Here is a 14,207-nt window from a genome sequence, read left to right as displayed (position 1 = left end):
ATAAACAAAACAAAATGAGTATAGAAATAACATTTTTAAAAAATCTCACATTTCATTTTCCCAAAATATGTTTTCCCCTCCAACATACTTTAATTGCTGTGTCTTAGGGCTTCAGCATTTGATTTTACTGAACTCTCTGGTCTTGTGGTGTCTCTCCTCAAGACCCAGGTTACAAACACAGTTACTTCAATTCTACTTGCTTGGGGGTGGGTGGGTGGGGTAAGGAGTAAAATGTGGGGTCTAACTCTGCAGCACTCTTCCCATCTCAATAGGACATTGGTAGTTAGTGGGGTGAATACATAAGTATCACTATATACAGAGTCCTCCTTGGTTAGGCACATAACAAGATTTTCCATATATGATCTATTTAACTCAAACAATCCCAGAAGAAAGACTGCCACCAATTTATAAATGGGGAAACAGGTTAGAAAGGTTAAGGATTTCCAACAATATAATACAGCCCAAATTATCTGGGTTGAGAGCCTCACATGCCTTGGTGGGAGACCATACCTGAATCTATTCCTGGGGACTAATGCACATATTTAAAGAGCAATGCCTGTTCCATATCCAAGAACCAGAGATGTCCCATGACCCCTTCCCTGCATCATTGGCCTCCTTTGGGTCTTATACCCTGTAGTTATTGCCATATGGAATCCTGATAAGGACTCTCTATGGTTAATAACATGCATTTCTTCTACAAATACAGAAGATGAAGCTCAGGAGTTTCAAGAACTTACCCAAGGTCACAAAGTGAAGGGGAGGACTAGAAATAGAACTTTCACTAGTCTGGGCTTTATCACTAAGTTAACTTGCTTGGGCTCTGCACAGTTGAATGTCTGCCAGGACAAACTGAGTAGTAGATGTTATTTAAGTGGTCCAGCAAAACTTTCGCCCAGGTGGTGTTGGGGTTCCTGGTGGATAGTGGGGACTTCTCCCAGGGAATGCAGAGGCAAAACTGATCTCTGAGGTGTGTGCTGGGGGCCCTACCACACCAGTCTTCTCACCCAGGCCACACCCCCAGGATATGCTTCAGCTGGGCAGCTGTGATCCCAGTCACTCTCAATTATCCTTAAGTGACATTTTCTGTATTTTCTGGCTGCCCAACTGTTCTACCTGGAAGGACTGTGCCTTCATCTACCCCTGCACATCCTAACAGGAGCCTTCCTGGAGCGACCATGCCCCAGCAGGCACCCTGTGACTGTCTGCAGCCCTTACAGGACAGCTCCGTCTTCATTTTGTGCTTTGTTGAGGGCTCCAGCAAGCCTGGAGGGACAAGGGGCGCATCTCTCCCCTCTGAGTTCCCTCCCCTGCCACCCGGCGGGGACCTGGCTTTGTTTGTGGAATTAGTGATTCCCCCTCTTCTGTTAAGGCTGAAAACACACGTTTGGTCCCCGCTCGGGTGGGGCCCAGCTAATCAGAACGAGAGGTTCTTTGAAGGGGTGCGCTGTCAGAGGTGGCATTCCTATTTCCACCTAGGCACCTGGTGTCTTACACGCCACAGAGAGGTCTATGGTACAAAGCGCCGTCGAGCGGGACTGCAGAACTGCCTTTGCTGTTACCTCCGCCCACAGATCCCCTTCCACACTTGCGTGTGCACACAGACCAAGATGGAAGGCGCCATCCTAACTTCTGCCTTGCGCAGGTGGGAGGGAAGAGAGACGAGAGGTATTCCATTGGTTGTCTTGTCTGGGAAAATGAATTGAACCTTCCCCTCACTCGCGGAAGATCAACTTTTCCCTCCCCTTTGGTTGGGCACTAGCATCTTGGGGCCACAGCCGTATCTGGGAGCCAGTGGGTTCCAGTTCCAGGGTCTTGGAGCTGGGAGGGCAGCAGACTCTGGTAGACCCTGAGAAAAGTGTTTTACAGCGTCCCGAGCCCCTAAAGTCTCCTCTGGGGCAAATGAGCTGGTATTGAAACCGACCAGTTGGCTTGGCGCACAGGGTTGCCGGCCAAGCAGCGCGCGAACCCCTCCCCTTCTTGGCGGGCCCGCACATGTAGCCCTCGCCGGCCCCCCCTCCACCCCGGGTTACGCGCGGGTCCTGCCGCATCGTGGCGGAGCTGGGCTGTCTGGCCCGCGGGCAAAGCGCCGGCCGCGGCATCCCGTGCCGGGCCGCGGCGCGATGCTGCGCTGGAATGAGGAAGCTTGGCTGCAAGGGGAGGGCCCGGGCGCGCTGCGCGCGGGGGTGGCGGCGGCGCGCCGAGCGGGCCCGGCGCGGGCGAACGGGCTGCAGCCGGCGGCGGCGCCAGCAGGTACGGCCCGTGCCCGCCGCCGCCCAAGCAGATTTGGGGATCTTGGCCCCAGTCCGACGCCGCTACAAAGTTTGTGCGCGCGCCGCGGCAGGCCCCAGAGTTGCTGTTGGGACGGGCGTCCGGCAAGCTGGGATCCAGCGGTGGGGACTGAGACGGGACGGCGCGCACCTCTCCGCGTCCCGTTCTGTTTTCAGCTCCGCTCATCGGTCCGTATACCGGAGCAGCGCACCCAGAGGCGGCCAAGGCGCGCGCTGGGCCGGGCGGACTGAGGGCAAGTCAAGCTGGACACTGGCAGTGTGCGCCACCCCAAAGTTTTCGGAGCGCAAGGCGGGGCCGCGCGCGCTCGGGCCACCGCCGTTCTGGGCGGCCGCAGGTGGAGACGCGCGGGCGCGACGGGGGCGGCCGCGGCGGAGGGAACGAAGTGCGCTACCCGCGGGCGGCGCTGTGCGCACGGGGCAGCCGGTCGGCAGGGATCTCGAAGCCGGGTCGGAGCCGGCGGGGGGCGGGGAGTGTGGCGGAGAAATGGGGAACAATGCGAGTGAGCAACTTCAGGAAGTCATTGTGAAAGAAAGCTGGGAAGAGCTCCGCGGCCAAGTTAGCAGGGCACTCTAACAAGTGCCTGCGCGGCCCGCGCCCAAAGTGGCGACGCGGGGACAGCTCTGGGCCCCTGAGCAGCCAGCGTAGTACAGCCCGGGCGGGACGCGGGACCGCGGCAGGGCGGGTGACCCGGTCGAGACCCACAGGGCAGAGGGAGCCCGGCTCCAAGGTCGCTCTTCACGCGGAGGATCAGTCTTGGCCCCCAAAGTGCGACGCACAAATCCACGTGAGTGTTTTCAATTTCAGTAGGAAAACTTGGGTAACTGGTGAATTTGATTTTTTTTTCCCCCTGATAGCTGGAAAGGACAGACTAGGCGGTAACATTCGTAATCCCTGGTGTCGGTGTTGCTCACGTCAGCCTCTCCATTCTGAGGACAGTGAGAGCGATGAGTTTTGTCAAAGCCTCTGCCGCTTTAGGCTGTGACTGTAGGTGCAGGATCAGGCCAACACGGGGCACTTCTGAACAGCTCCGCTGTCACCAGGAAGATGTTCTAGCTCCTGCTCATATTTAAATTCATATATACACATATAGTGGGATCACAGAATTCAACCTTTATAAAATCATTTATAAAGTCATTTGTAAAAAAAATTAATTGAAAACTTTTCTTATTTTTGGGGTAAAAGCATTTTGCTTCTATTAAGCCTGAGCTTGCTTTCTGCAAAGCAGAATTATCCCGGTTTTGAAAACTTGGTACTTTTGCTCCCTGTGGGTCAGAAAACCTTCTCAGGAAAACTCTCAATAATAGTAAAACATCAGATCACTTGAGGTTTATTTGAAATGTATTTTTTAAATCTGTCAAGCATCATTGGTGATTCCTCAGGAATCTCAGAAGCAGATGAGTGTTTTTCCTTCTAATTTGGAGGCATACAGTATCGCATCCAGTGGCCAAAAAACTAACGATTCCATAAGGTCTGAAGCTGCACAGGCTTCACATGCAGTTTCCCTTCCCTTTGGGGGCTGTAACCCACCCAGAGTGAATTTTAACTCGGGGCTTTTCTCACGTTACCCACGCATGATTTCCCACCCTGCTGCAGAGTGTATTTCATCTTTGAAGTACCTTGTTTAAACTTCCAGAGACAAAATGATGTTAAAGAATTATCTTCTTACTAGTGAAATCAGTTTCTGGTAAGAAAGGAAAATTTATAAAAGTTGAAAATACTTAATATGTATAATATTTTTAACTTTAATGGAAATTCAAATGCTTTTAAGAGTGGTTCATTCGGGTAGGGTTATCAGTTGAGGGGGGAGTGACACCTTCAAGAAAATGCCTGAGCCCTCTTGAATTTCTTTGTTTGAAGGTGTTTGTTCAGTGAGGTTAATTGGATCATCTTTTATATGGGATTTTAAAAAATAACAGGTTAAGCATCATTTATATTAGAATGTGTCTGAATTGCTTCAGTGACACATTGGATTATTTGGTATACGGCTTAGGCTTAAAATTTAAACAGGGACAAATATTCATGATAGGAAGATTCACCTGCTTACAGTGGCATCCTGTAACACGCCGACCATGTTACAGTAATAACTATGATTTCACATTTTAAAAACTGTACCATCTCATTTGATGAATATTTTTAATTTCACATTTTCCCATGAACATACCTTTTTACATGGGGAAAAAAGTGAGCTTCTCAGTCTTGCAACCCACCAGAGCTGGTGACAAATATATTTTGAGTTAAATGGTCCTGTTTTCTTCCCCTTTTGTATCCTGGTGATAGTTGAAGGCTGGAGTTTAGAAACAGCACAGTGCTTGTTTGTTTAATTCATCAGTGCCTTAATTAGAGTTCTTCATCTGAGAAAACCACATCTTCCCCTCCAAATTCAGGAGCATTTTAGCAATAATAGCCCACCATTGTGGTCTCACAGGAGACCACAGTGGCTACAAATAAAAGTGTACTGTGTTTGACTCTTTTGGGAAGTTTGTGCACAGTCTCCTAAACAAAAGGTAAACTGTGGCCATCCTTGGAGATGATTCCTTTGTTCAAAAATTAATATCACAGTGAATTTATTGACCAAGAGGTCTAAAGCCCAGCAGAGTTGTAGGCCACTGTATTTTCTTTACTTGGCCCAAGACTTAGAGTGAGAATGGTGGTTCTTTGGTTTGGGGAATATTTTCTCTTGATTTGTATTGGTGAGCATCAGATTTGCTTAATGCTGTAGCATATTATCAGTATAAACGTTAAACCTTTAAAACCTAAGAGAATTACATGTCTTTTATATCAAGATCATGTATACTAATACATACAGTAAATAAATTACATATGTACATGCATACACACACACACACACACACACACACACACACACACATAGCATGCACACAGTGTGGAGTGAGGCATGCACGCAGTGTGGAAGAGTTTTAAATCATACAGACCTAACATGAGTAATATAGCTACCTTTTTTTTTTTACCTTTTACAAAAACAAAATGAATTTCTCTATTTAGAATGGTGAGTTTCAATGTAAATGATAATAGTATTTTGATTGTTTGCCTAATTTTGTGTTTTCATCTCATGCAACTGCAGTTAGCAGAGGATTCATAAAGAATAGCACTGTTTAATGTTATTTTTCTCCTTCTCTAATCTTTGAAATTACATAGCAATTTCACTATGAAATAAGTACTGGTTCTTGTACTGTATTCTAAGGAAGAGTCTTGTAAGTGGATCCAGCTCGTAGAAAGCAAACGAAGAGCCCTCTGAGGTTCTCTGGAAACCTTGACTTTTGCTGCCTGTTTTTAAGAACTGACAAGCATTTGGGGCACTGTGGCTTCTACTTCTCACCACAGAGTTGCTGAAGCTCCTTTTCTGACTGTGAACACCACTCCCTGTCCAGTGTCCTTATATATTTGTATTTTCAGAGAACTCAGAACTATTTCATTTCTTATATGCATGGTATAATCTTTCCACTCTATGGGAAGAAAGATGAGTTGCAAAAGCAACAAGTGACCATTCTTAAAGCATAGAAGCAAAAATATGAATCCACTTCACGTCTTGAAAAAAGTCAGTTTATTTGGTTCAAAAAAGAGGCACAAGTACATTTTTGATCTGGGTCTTAGAAATGGTGAGTTTCAGAGGATCAGCATGAAACTCACTCTTTCTGTTTCACACACACAGACACACAGACACACTCTTTCTCTTAAAATTCAGATAAGGTGCTAAGGAGAACTGGGATTTTGTTAGGGTCTTAGGACACCCCAAACCAAACTACATAAATAGCAATAAAACTGTCTTGAACTCTGGTGCTGATTAAATGCTCACACTGGGGTTCTTCATGTCAACTATGGCTTCGTTGTATTTTTTTTTTTCATCTTAATAAGTGCCTTCATACCTCCATCTCCTTGGAATATATGTTCCAGTTTTTAGATTTCTAGTGCCATTGCTTTAATAGCTTTTGACATAGCTCTTAACTGTTCTTAAATATTCTAACAAATATTTTTAAGACATGATGAAACACCAAGGATGTAGTGCTGCACATTACAGATGAAATACAGCAGCCACTAAAAGAAGGTTTGCAAAAGGTTTCAAAGTGGGGGTGTGGGTGCCTACCCCTATTTTGTTGTGTGCTGGTGGTTACTCCTGAAAAGGGCCCATAGGGAGAGCAACTGAGGCCTAATCTGTAGACAGTTGGCACATCATTTCAGTTGACATTTTCTCTTTCTCATGGTTGCCTGTGATAAATAGGTGGATGCAAGAGGTGTCTTCAGCCAGCCACCTGGTGAAAAACTGTTAAAAATGCTGAAAACCCCAAGTCACAGGTGTGGAACCCATTTGTCTTCTCCTTCTGAGGCCTGAGCCTTTTTCTTTTCTTCCTTGGCCATTTTGTGCCTTTGGGGAACTCACAATTCCTGTTGACTAAAAGAACACCCTTTTCCATCACAAGCCTGACAAATCAGACGTTCAAATAATTTCTGAACTCGTTTTTGGTTAGGACAGGAAGCCCAGGCTCCCTTCCTGTGTGTGCTTTCCTGAGAGAAAACTAGCTTCCCTCCTTTTTTGCATATTTGGCAACTGGTTCCACCTTTCTCTGTGCCCCAGTGGAGTGTCAAGACGGGTAGTAGGACCTTTGAGGAAGACAAGGAGGGAGCTGAGGCCCTACCACCAGGCACCAGGATCCTTCCAGGTGGCTGGGTCAGAGAGGGACTCTGAGAAGCAGGGTCTCAAAGTCGGGATTTGCTTGGCCGTGAGGAGGCAAGTTGGTTGGTGAGTGTCACTGAGTGTCACTGAGTGTCTTTGCTGTGCTTGTATGGATTGGAATAGCCAGTGTGGTCCTCTGTTTCTCTGTTGTTTTTTTTTTATGGTGGGTGGCCTGCTCTCAGAATGGCACCCTGGCACCCTGTCTGGGCTCACTGTCTTGGGGTGATGGAGAGCATCATTATGCTCCATCTGCACGTTCTGCTTTCGGGTTGGCCCCATGCTCCACCTCCTGATGGCTTGTGGCGCAGGGCCATGGCTTAACGAATTGCTTAAAGTGGGCACTAATTAGTGCCAAAGTGCTTTCTTCATATTTTCTCATTCAAGTGTGCAGTGATTCATTTTTCTTCAGCAAGCAGCTCACTGCTACAGAAAATCTGACTCTTCCCGCCATTTTCTCACCAGAAGTTAATGATAATGGATGGATGGTTACATATTATGGACAGCAGTGCATTGTGAAGGGGGAATCCACCACTCTCGTGTCCTGTCTGCCTTGTCTGTCTTTCTTTCTTTCCCTCTTTCTCCTGCCTTCCTTTCTTTCTTTCTGTCATATGTGTGGTTTGGGGACACACTGAAATAACTAAGAACTGCAGGAAGTGTTTGTAAGGCATGGTGTATATTGAAGTAGATTTTTGTGCTCCATTTTTGAGATCACACACAAAAATCTACACTTTACATCACTTTCTGTTAATTTGAAACTGTTTGAAAATGAACAATATGCTCTGATATTTTTTTAATTTGTTATATCATCACATTTTCACTGGGACAAATAAAATTCCACAAAAGATACCTCCCTGGACCTAATAGGGAAAATGTTTAATTTTGAATCTTTTGAAGACATGAAAATGAGGAATTGACCTTTAGCTTACTTCTGAGGCACTCTGAAATGTGTTCCAGTGCTTTTAATGGAAACTAGAGAAAGCCATCGACCCCCTACTGCGAGCCCCACTTTTAGCCTGAAAAAGTGACCTTTTTCCTTCTTGTTTGTGCTGAATTTTGTGTAGGGCAGAAAATTAAAGTGATATTCAAAGAGATTCATGCTAAAAACATATTGACAGATTGTTTATCTCACTTCATTAAATTAAAACCAACTGCTCATTATCTCAGGTCCTTATATACAAGGTGGTTAATTACCATTTAAAAGTTGGTTTGGAAATTTCTTGTAGTTTTCTGCTATGAGTGTGTTCCTGCTATACGATGAAGGTTGTATATGTTTGCCTGAATTTAAAGAATTTTCCATTAAGAACAGGCAGGGTTTTTGTAAAAGTAATAAAATTTGCTAAAAAAGAATACTTAATATAAAACATTGAAAATATATTATTTCAATTTACTTAAGGGCTGCCGAAAATATGACTAAAATCAGCTTTCTTGTATTTAACTCTCTGATGGCATGAGCATTTTCTTCCAGATTATAAATAAAGACATGATTATTTTTGTAGACATCCAAATGAGGAAGTAGAAAGGTTCTGTGTGGTTGTACCAATGACCCTGTCCTCCCTGGATTTGCATGAGGACATTGTAGGCTGAAGGTGAAGGATTACAGAATCAGCCCAAACAATCCTGATTTGGACCCGGCACCCACGTTTCAAATGGATTTTGTTGCATAGTTCATGTTGCTGGCTATGAACATCTTGAGGCTGCTTCCAGGTTTGGGTCAGAGGATGCAAGTGCCAAGCTCTCTATCACAGAATAAAATAAAAATCTAGACCTTTTTTGCTAACATTATCCAATTGAAGAACCAGTGCAAATGATTGAGGGATGTTTTTTTTCTGTTCTTTGGTTTTGGTCCATGGCAGTGATTATTTATTTGATACATTTATTGGTCCTTTTACCCTTCTTAGATACAGCTTGCTCTGACTTCAGCTGAAACCACTGGAAGTTGGGGTGAATTTTCAAAGTACTAAAGCCATTAAGAGACCAAGACATGATTTCAGGAACCTAATTTTTGAATCCTTGTTCTGTGTACTATGAGCATAGGTTTTTATTATGTATAGTTTTTATGAAAAAGTTATCTCATTGTAATTGATGATAGTTGATGATTTTGTGGGTATTGTAAGTGGAACTGAGCTCACAATTCTAGTGCTTTAGGGAAAGTTTCCACCTTTTGCATGAGGCCTATCCTAACTTGGAGGCAGCAAGTAACATATCTATCCTTCTTCCTCTTCCCTAAAGCAGTGGCTGAATAGCCTTATTATAAATAGGTGGGATCAAAGTGGCCTTTCCTATTGGAAAGAATAAGAATAAATAGATATGTGTGTTACAGTGAATCCCATAAACTATTTGATCTGAAACATTTTTTCTGTGTTTATATCTAGATTTGTAGATCTTGACTCACCACCAGCTAGATTTTACTAGAAGTAAAATGACAAGTTTGTAGTACCTGGGAAAGTATCTTCAGAAGGCAACTCAATTAATAATGACTTTTCAAATTTTAATACATAGTATATGTATGGGTTTGCAGAGAGCAGGATGTTCCTGTGGCGATCTGGATGATCCTACTTCTTTGTGTCTAAATAAAACATAACTTTTGCCAAATAAATTCATGCAATTGAAGTAGAACGGCCTTGTAGAAATATCAATATTGCAGTAGGGTGCATTGTTTGGAAATGTTATGGGTGTGCAAGTGGATTTTTCTACCAGCTATGGTTTTAAATTTTGAGTTTTAAAATGTCCATGTGAAATAATTTACTGGTATGTTAACCTAAATTCAAAGCTAGAGGGGCTAAAAAAGATTCTGTATTCTTTGTGACACCACAAATCCTTGCTAAGTAAAAGAATTTAGCTAATATTTCAAATTCACATTTATTTCTTTAAAAAATGAAAAACAATCTGGAAATAATAGGAACACATAATCTATTCCTGGGATCCTCTGTCTCTTTAATTTACAATAATAAATCACAAGCCATCAGCACTTTGGAGAGAGACTGTGAAGCATTACTTTGGGAGCAGTTGCTATATTTTTTAAAAGATATAGATCTTATTTTCATTGCACTTCATTTTTTTTTTTTGCACAGTTCCTAGCCATGCATGAAGGTCTTCCAAAATCAGTGAGAAGAAGATCATTCTAAACTTAAGTTTTTTTTTTTTAAAATGCCTTTATTTTATTTATTTTTATGTGGTGCTGAGGATAGAACCCAGGGTCTCACATGTGCTAGGCAAGCACTCTGCCACTGGCCACAACCTCAGCCCTAAACTTAAGTTTTAAGCACTCTGCCACTGAGCTACAACCCCAGCCCTAAACTTTTTTTTTTTTTTAATTTAAGTGATAAAGCATAAGAGCCATTTATATTTGAGGAAACTATGTAGGAGGTGGCCAATGTTTGTGGTCAGGAGAAACTCTATTACAAAATATGTCAGCTTTGACTTTATGCCTCTCCCATACTGTCTGTGAGTAGTTTGAGATCAGATGGTGCAAGAGTATAGAAGGGAAACCCCTCTTCTTTATATAAACAGGGTGCACTATGAGAGAATAAAAACAACACAATGTGATATAAGGACATTCATGGGCCACTGGATGTCCAGCTCTGATCCTGTGACAATAGCAAATATATAAGCACAGAGAAATGTCTCCCACTCTACTTTCCCTGTTTTAAAACAGTTTTTCTAATGCAATATCTATTTTAAAATACTCGTGTGTGTACATGTGTGCATGTGTGTAGTTTCCCTTCAGTCTGGAATATGTCTTGACTAAAAAGGCTTTCAAACATCATGGTTTGGGGATCTAGTTTTAAATCTTCCTCAATTCCCTTTGACCCTTCCCCTTTTACATATCAGTTCCTACCCATAGCGGGGAAAATGCAAGGACAGAACTGCATATCTGAGCTAATTTGCCCTGAAGACAAGGTTCACGGTAGAACAAATTGTTGGAGTTTTCTGTGGTTCAGTTTAATGTGGGGGGAGGGGCCGTGTGAACGCCAAATTGGATTCCTGCTTTCCTGTTTAAATCTTGTTTTTCATTGTTATTTGTACCAGCAATGCTCTGTGGAATAATCGTGAAAATGTGCAGATTGGCAGCTAATTTTTTTTAAATGAAAAGAATCAGAAATGAAATAAGAGTGCTCAGAAGTTTTTATATTCTACCAACCTGTTTTGTCAAATTGTTAGGCAAACCAAGAAGGTCTCTTTGACTAGATACAAAGACTTCGCATATTGCCTTAGCTTTCTCTTGGAACATTTTCTTTTTTAAGATACAGTGTAATTCATGGTGATATGATAGATTTGCAAAAATAAAATCTTCCAGTCTGAAGATGAAAGAACTTGTCTCTAAGCAGGAATAATGCATTTTATTAAAGAGGTCTGTGACCTAGGCATTTTAAATAGATTATAGTCTTGTCCTGTCCACCCCGCCCCATCCCTCTCCCTTCAAAACAAGCATCATTAAGTGTTTAAGGAAATAACTCCGCAAAGTAACTCTAGTGCAGCTTTTATTTGTTGGGGAGTAAGAAAAACTAGGAGCATATATTGGACTAAATAACTAGAACTTAACTAATACAGTAGAAATTCCAAGATAAAGTTTGGCTTGATTTCAAAGTATTACATGCAATATGTTTATTTCTGGTAAAATATAAGTAGCATCCATTCCTCGTCTATCAGATATTTGAATATTTTGACCACTGCACGGGTTCTCAATGAGCAGAAGTACTAGAGGGAAGACATCTCCATCACATGTCTGCAGGTTCCAACCTCAGCTCTGTTTTTTATTAGACAGATAACCTTGGGCAGGCTGTATCTGTTTTACTTCAGTTTTCTCTTCTGTAAAATGGAAATGATATGGATCCTTTGGGATTGATTGTAAATGTTAAAGACACATTTAACAAATAGGAATCCGAGCTCTAAGCTGGACACTGAGGCTTAACAGTTTACCTCTCAATGCAAGACATTTAATACATTGCCTGAACAAAGCTAGATAGCACTAGCATCCATTTCTGCTTTATTCTGTCATACACAAGGCAAGAAATGTAATGAAACATCACTGTGCAAGAATTACCTGTACAGTATCAGGGATGAGAAGGAGGCACTTGCTTAGAAAACAAACAAAAAAGCACAAGGAAATTGTTTAAATCTCAGAGAGCGTTTTTTAAGGCATGTGATAAGTACTGCATGCTACCAGCGAATGGGCTAATTTTGACGGACCCTCAGTATTTCCTTCAGGAAGTGTGGCATGACCCACACTTGGTAGTTCTTTAATAGCTTGAAAAGTAAGAAAGTTGTAATCTTCACAGGGGTCTGGATTTTCCTTCTAAATTCATCAATCCAGACTCAGCATATGAGAATTCTGCAACAGGCCCTGTGTTTCATAGAAAGTCCGGGGAGGGAGGTGCTCACTGGAGGAAGCTGAAGGACATTTGGAAGCTGCTCCCCTGTGGCCCTGAAAGCTTGCATGCTTAGGGGACTCTGGTTGTGTCCTTCTCTGGGCTGCTTGGGTTAGAAATGGGGCCACTCCAAGGAAGACAGGCCCATCTCCTCACCTGGAAGCAGCAACTGCCCAGGGCTGTTGGATGCTTCTCTCCCGTAGCCAGCCAGGTTCCAGCCCAGCCTCTGTGTGGAAGGACGAAAGGCAAGGTGCAGGAGGTGGTTTCAGGAAAGGCTCCTGGTCCCGCATGTGTCTGCAGAGACAGTGAGTCTGCACTTCCCTGCCTGGAGTCCATTCTTACTTCTTTTGCTCCTGTTCTCTAAAGTTGGTGATACATTGACTCCTTTGAATGAAACAGGAAAGTAAGATTTTTTCGTCCCTGTTTGATCAGAAGGAGAGAGACAGAGGAAGGAAAAAAGAGGTAGAGGGGGGAGAGAGTAAGTGGGAGACAGAGGGAGAGATGGGAGGAGAAGGAGATGAAGGAGACACAGGAAAGGCAAAGAGATTTGGAGAGATGGTGGATTCTAACAGAAGCTTCACTGTCAATTCCCCTACAGGGTCAGCCCTGAACAGTCTCTGTCACATTGGCCTAAACTTATCTCTGCATCTATTTCCCCTTGTGCAAGATTCAGAACTGCTTGCTCCAAAGAAACAATAAAAGCATTCATGGTTATATGAATTGCAAAGGTAAAAAAGTTAGTGTATTGATATTGCTGGGTTTTCTATTGATTTGGTTAGCTTTTGCCTGGAATTGTTTGGGTTTCCCAAGCAAAGTAGAAATCACAGAATATTTTTGTGAAATAATTCCTTCTGGCATCTCCCTTTATAGACCTAATGGTCTTGATTTTTCGTTTTGGTGAAACTTTGTGAAAACACACCAAAAATTTGCTTCATAAACTGGATGCAAAGCCTAGATGGGACTCATGGTTACGAGGGGACGGGTTGGGGTTTAAGTACCCTTCAAGTCACTGTTTTTATCATCCTAAGTGATGCACATTTAGAGTGAGGGGAGTTTGGAGAAGCTTGTTAAGTCAATACTGTGAAGTGAGACATGTCATCCACAGAAGTCACTGGCCCTATACAGACTGGCTCCTGGGCCCCAGCTCAGAAATTATTAAGAATTCTACACAGGGCATGAATAGACATTACACCAAGGGACCCTCTGAGCATGGGCCCCTGAGTACCTGCACTGGTCACAAGTCCATGAAGACCCCAATGCCAGAGAAGGTTTGGCTGAAAGTGTGCATGAAAATTGAAGTGTGGTGGATTGCATCACAAAGATCCACATTACCAGGGCGGGAAGTGGTTCTAGAGCTTTAATGACAAAGCACAGAGATAGAGCTTCAGGTTCCTCACATGCACCACTGTCCCCAGGGTTCTCACTAAATTCGCTCTAGGTGGTGTTCTCTGCAGCTTCACCTTCCCCTCTCCCCCCAGGTCCCTCCAAGAGACATCTGCATTCTCTTTGTGACATGACTGTCTGGAGTAGGGGTTACCACAGGGCAGGGTCTGACTGGGGACCAGCCACAGGGCAGATGGTGGAGATTCTGGTTTGTAATATATTCACACATCTTGCCACCTGAACGATCAGGCCAATGTGTCCAGTGGAACACAGTGTCCAGCAATTCTGCCCCAGACAGCACATCTAGAGGGTCATCCACCATCTCTTGGCAGGTGTTTTCTCCTTTGGTGCTTGGGTGGGGCAGCCTTTAGCCAGGCCTTTGGAAACATTTTCATCTTTTAATGAGAACTAGCTTGAGTACAATAATAGGTTTTAATCAATTGTTAAATAAATCAATTGAGTGGCCATGGACCTTA

The 14,207-nt window shown here is 43.4% G+C and overlaps 1 protein-coding gene across 11 annotated transcripts in view; it reads left to right on the top strand.

Moving 5' to 3' along the window:
* Positions 1-2,084: 2,084 nt before the first annotated feature.
* The window catches only part of IKZF1 (IKAROS family zinc finger 1), a 97,034-nt gene continuing 84,911 nt past the window's right edge, over positions 2,085-14,207 (top strand). For 10 of the 11 annotated variants that reach the window (XM_081283118.1, XM_081283126.1, XM_081283117.1 and 7 more), the window contains exon 1: positions 2,085-2,250. In XM_081283118.1, coding sequence (XP_081139244.1) covers positions 2,121-2,250 — 130 coding nt within the window. In that variant the 5' untranslated portion in view covers positions 2,085-2,120. Of the gene's footprint in view, positions 2,251-2,670; positions 3,074-14,207 lie in introns of those variants that run through there. The other variant, XM_081283121.1, reaches the window with a different exon arrangement.

Source organism: Spermophilus citellus, assembly GCF_964194105.1.
Source record: "Spermophilus citellus genome assembly, chromosome: 3".
In the NCBI taxonomy this organism is placed as follows: domain Eukaryota; kingdom Metazoa; phylum Chordata; class Mammalia; order Rodentia; family Sciuridae; genus Spermophilus; species Spermophilus citellus.
This window is presented reverse-complemented; position numbering and strand designations above follow the sequence as displayed.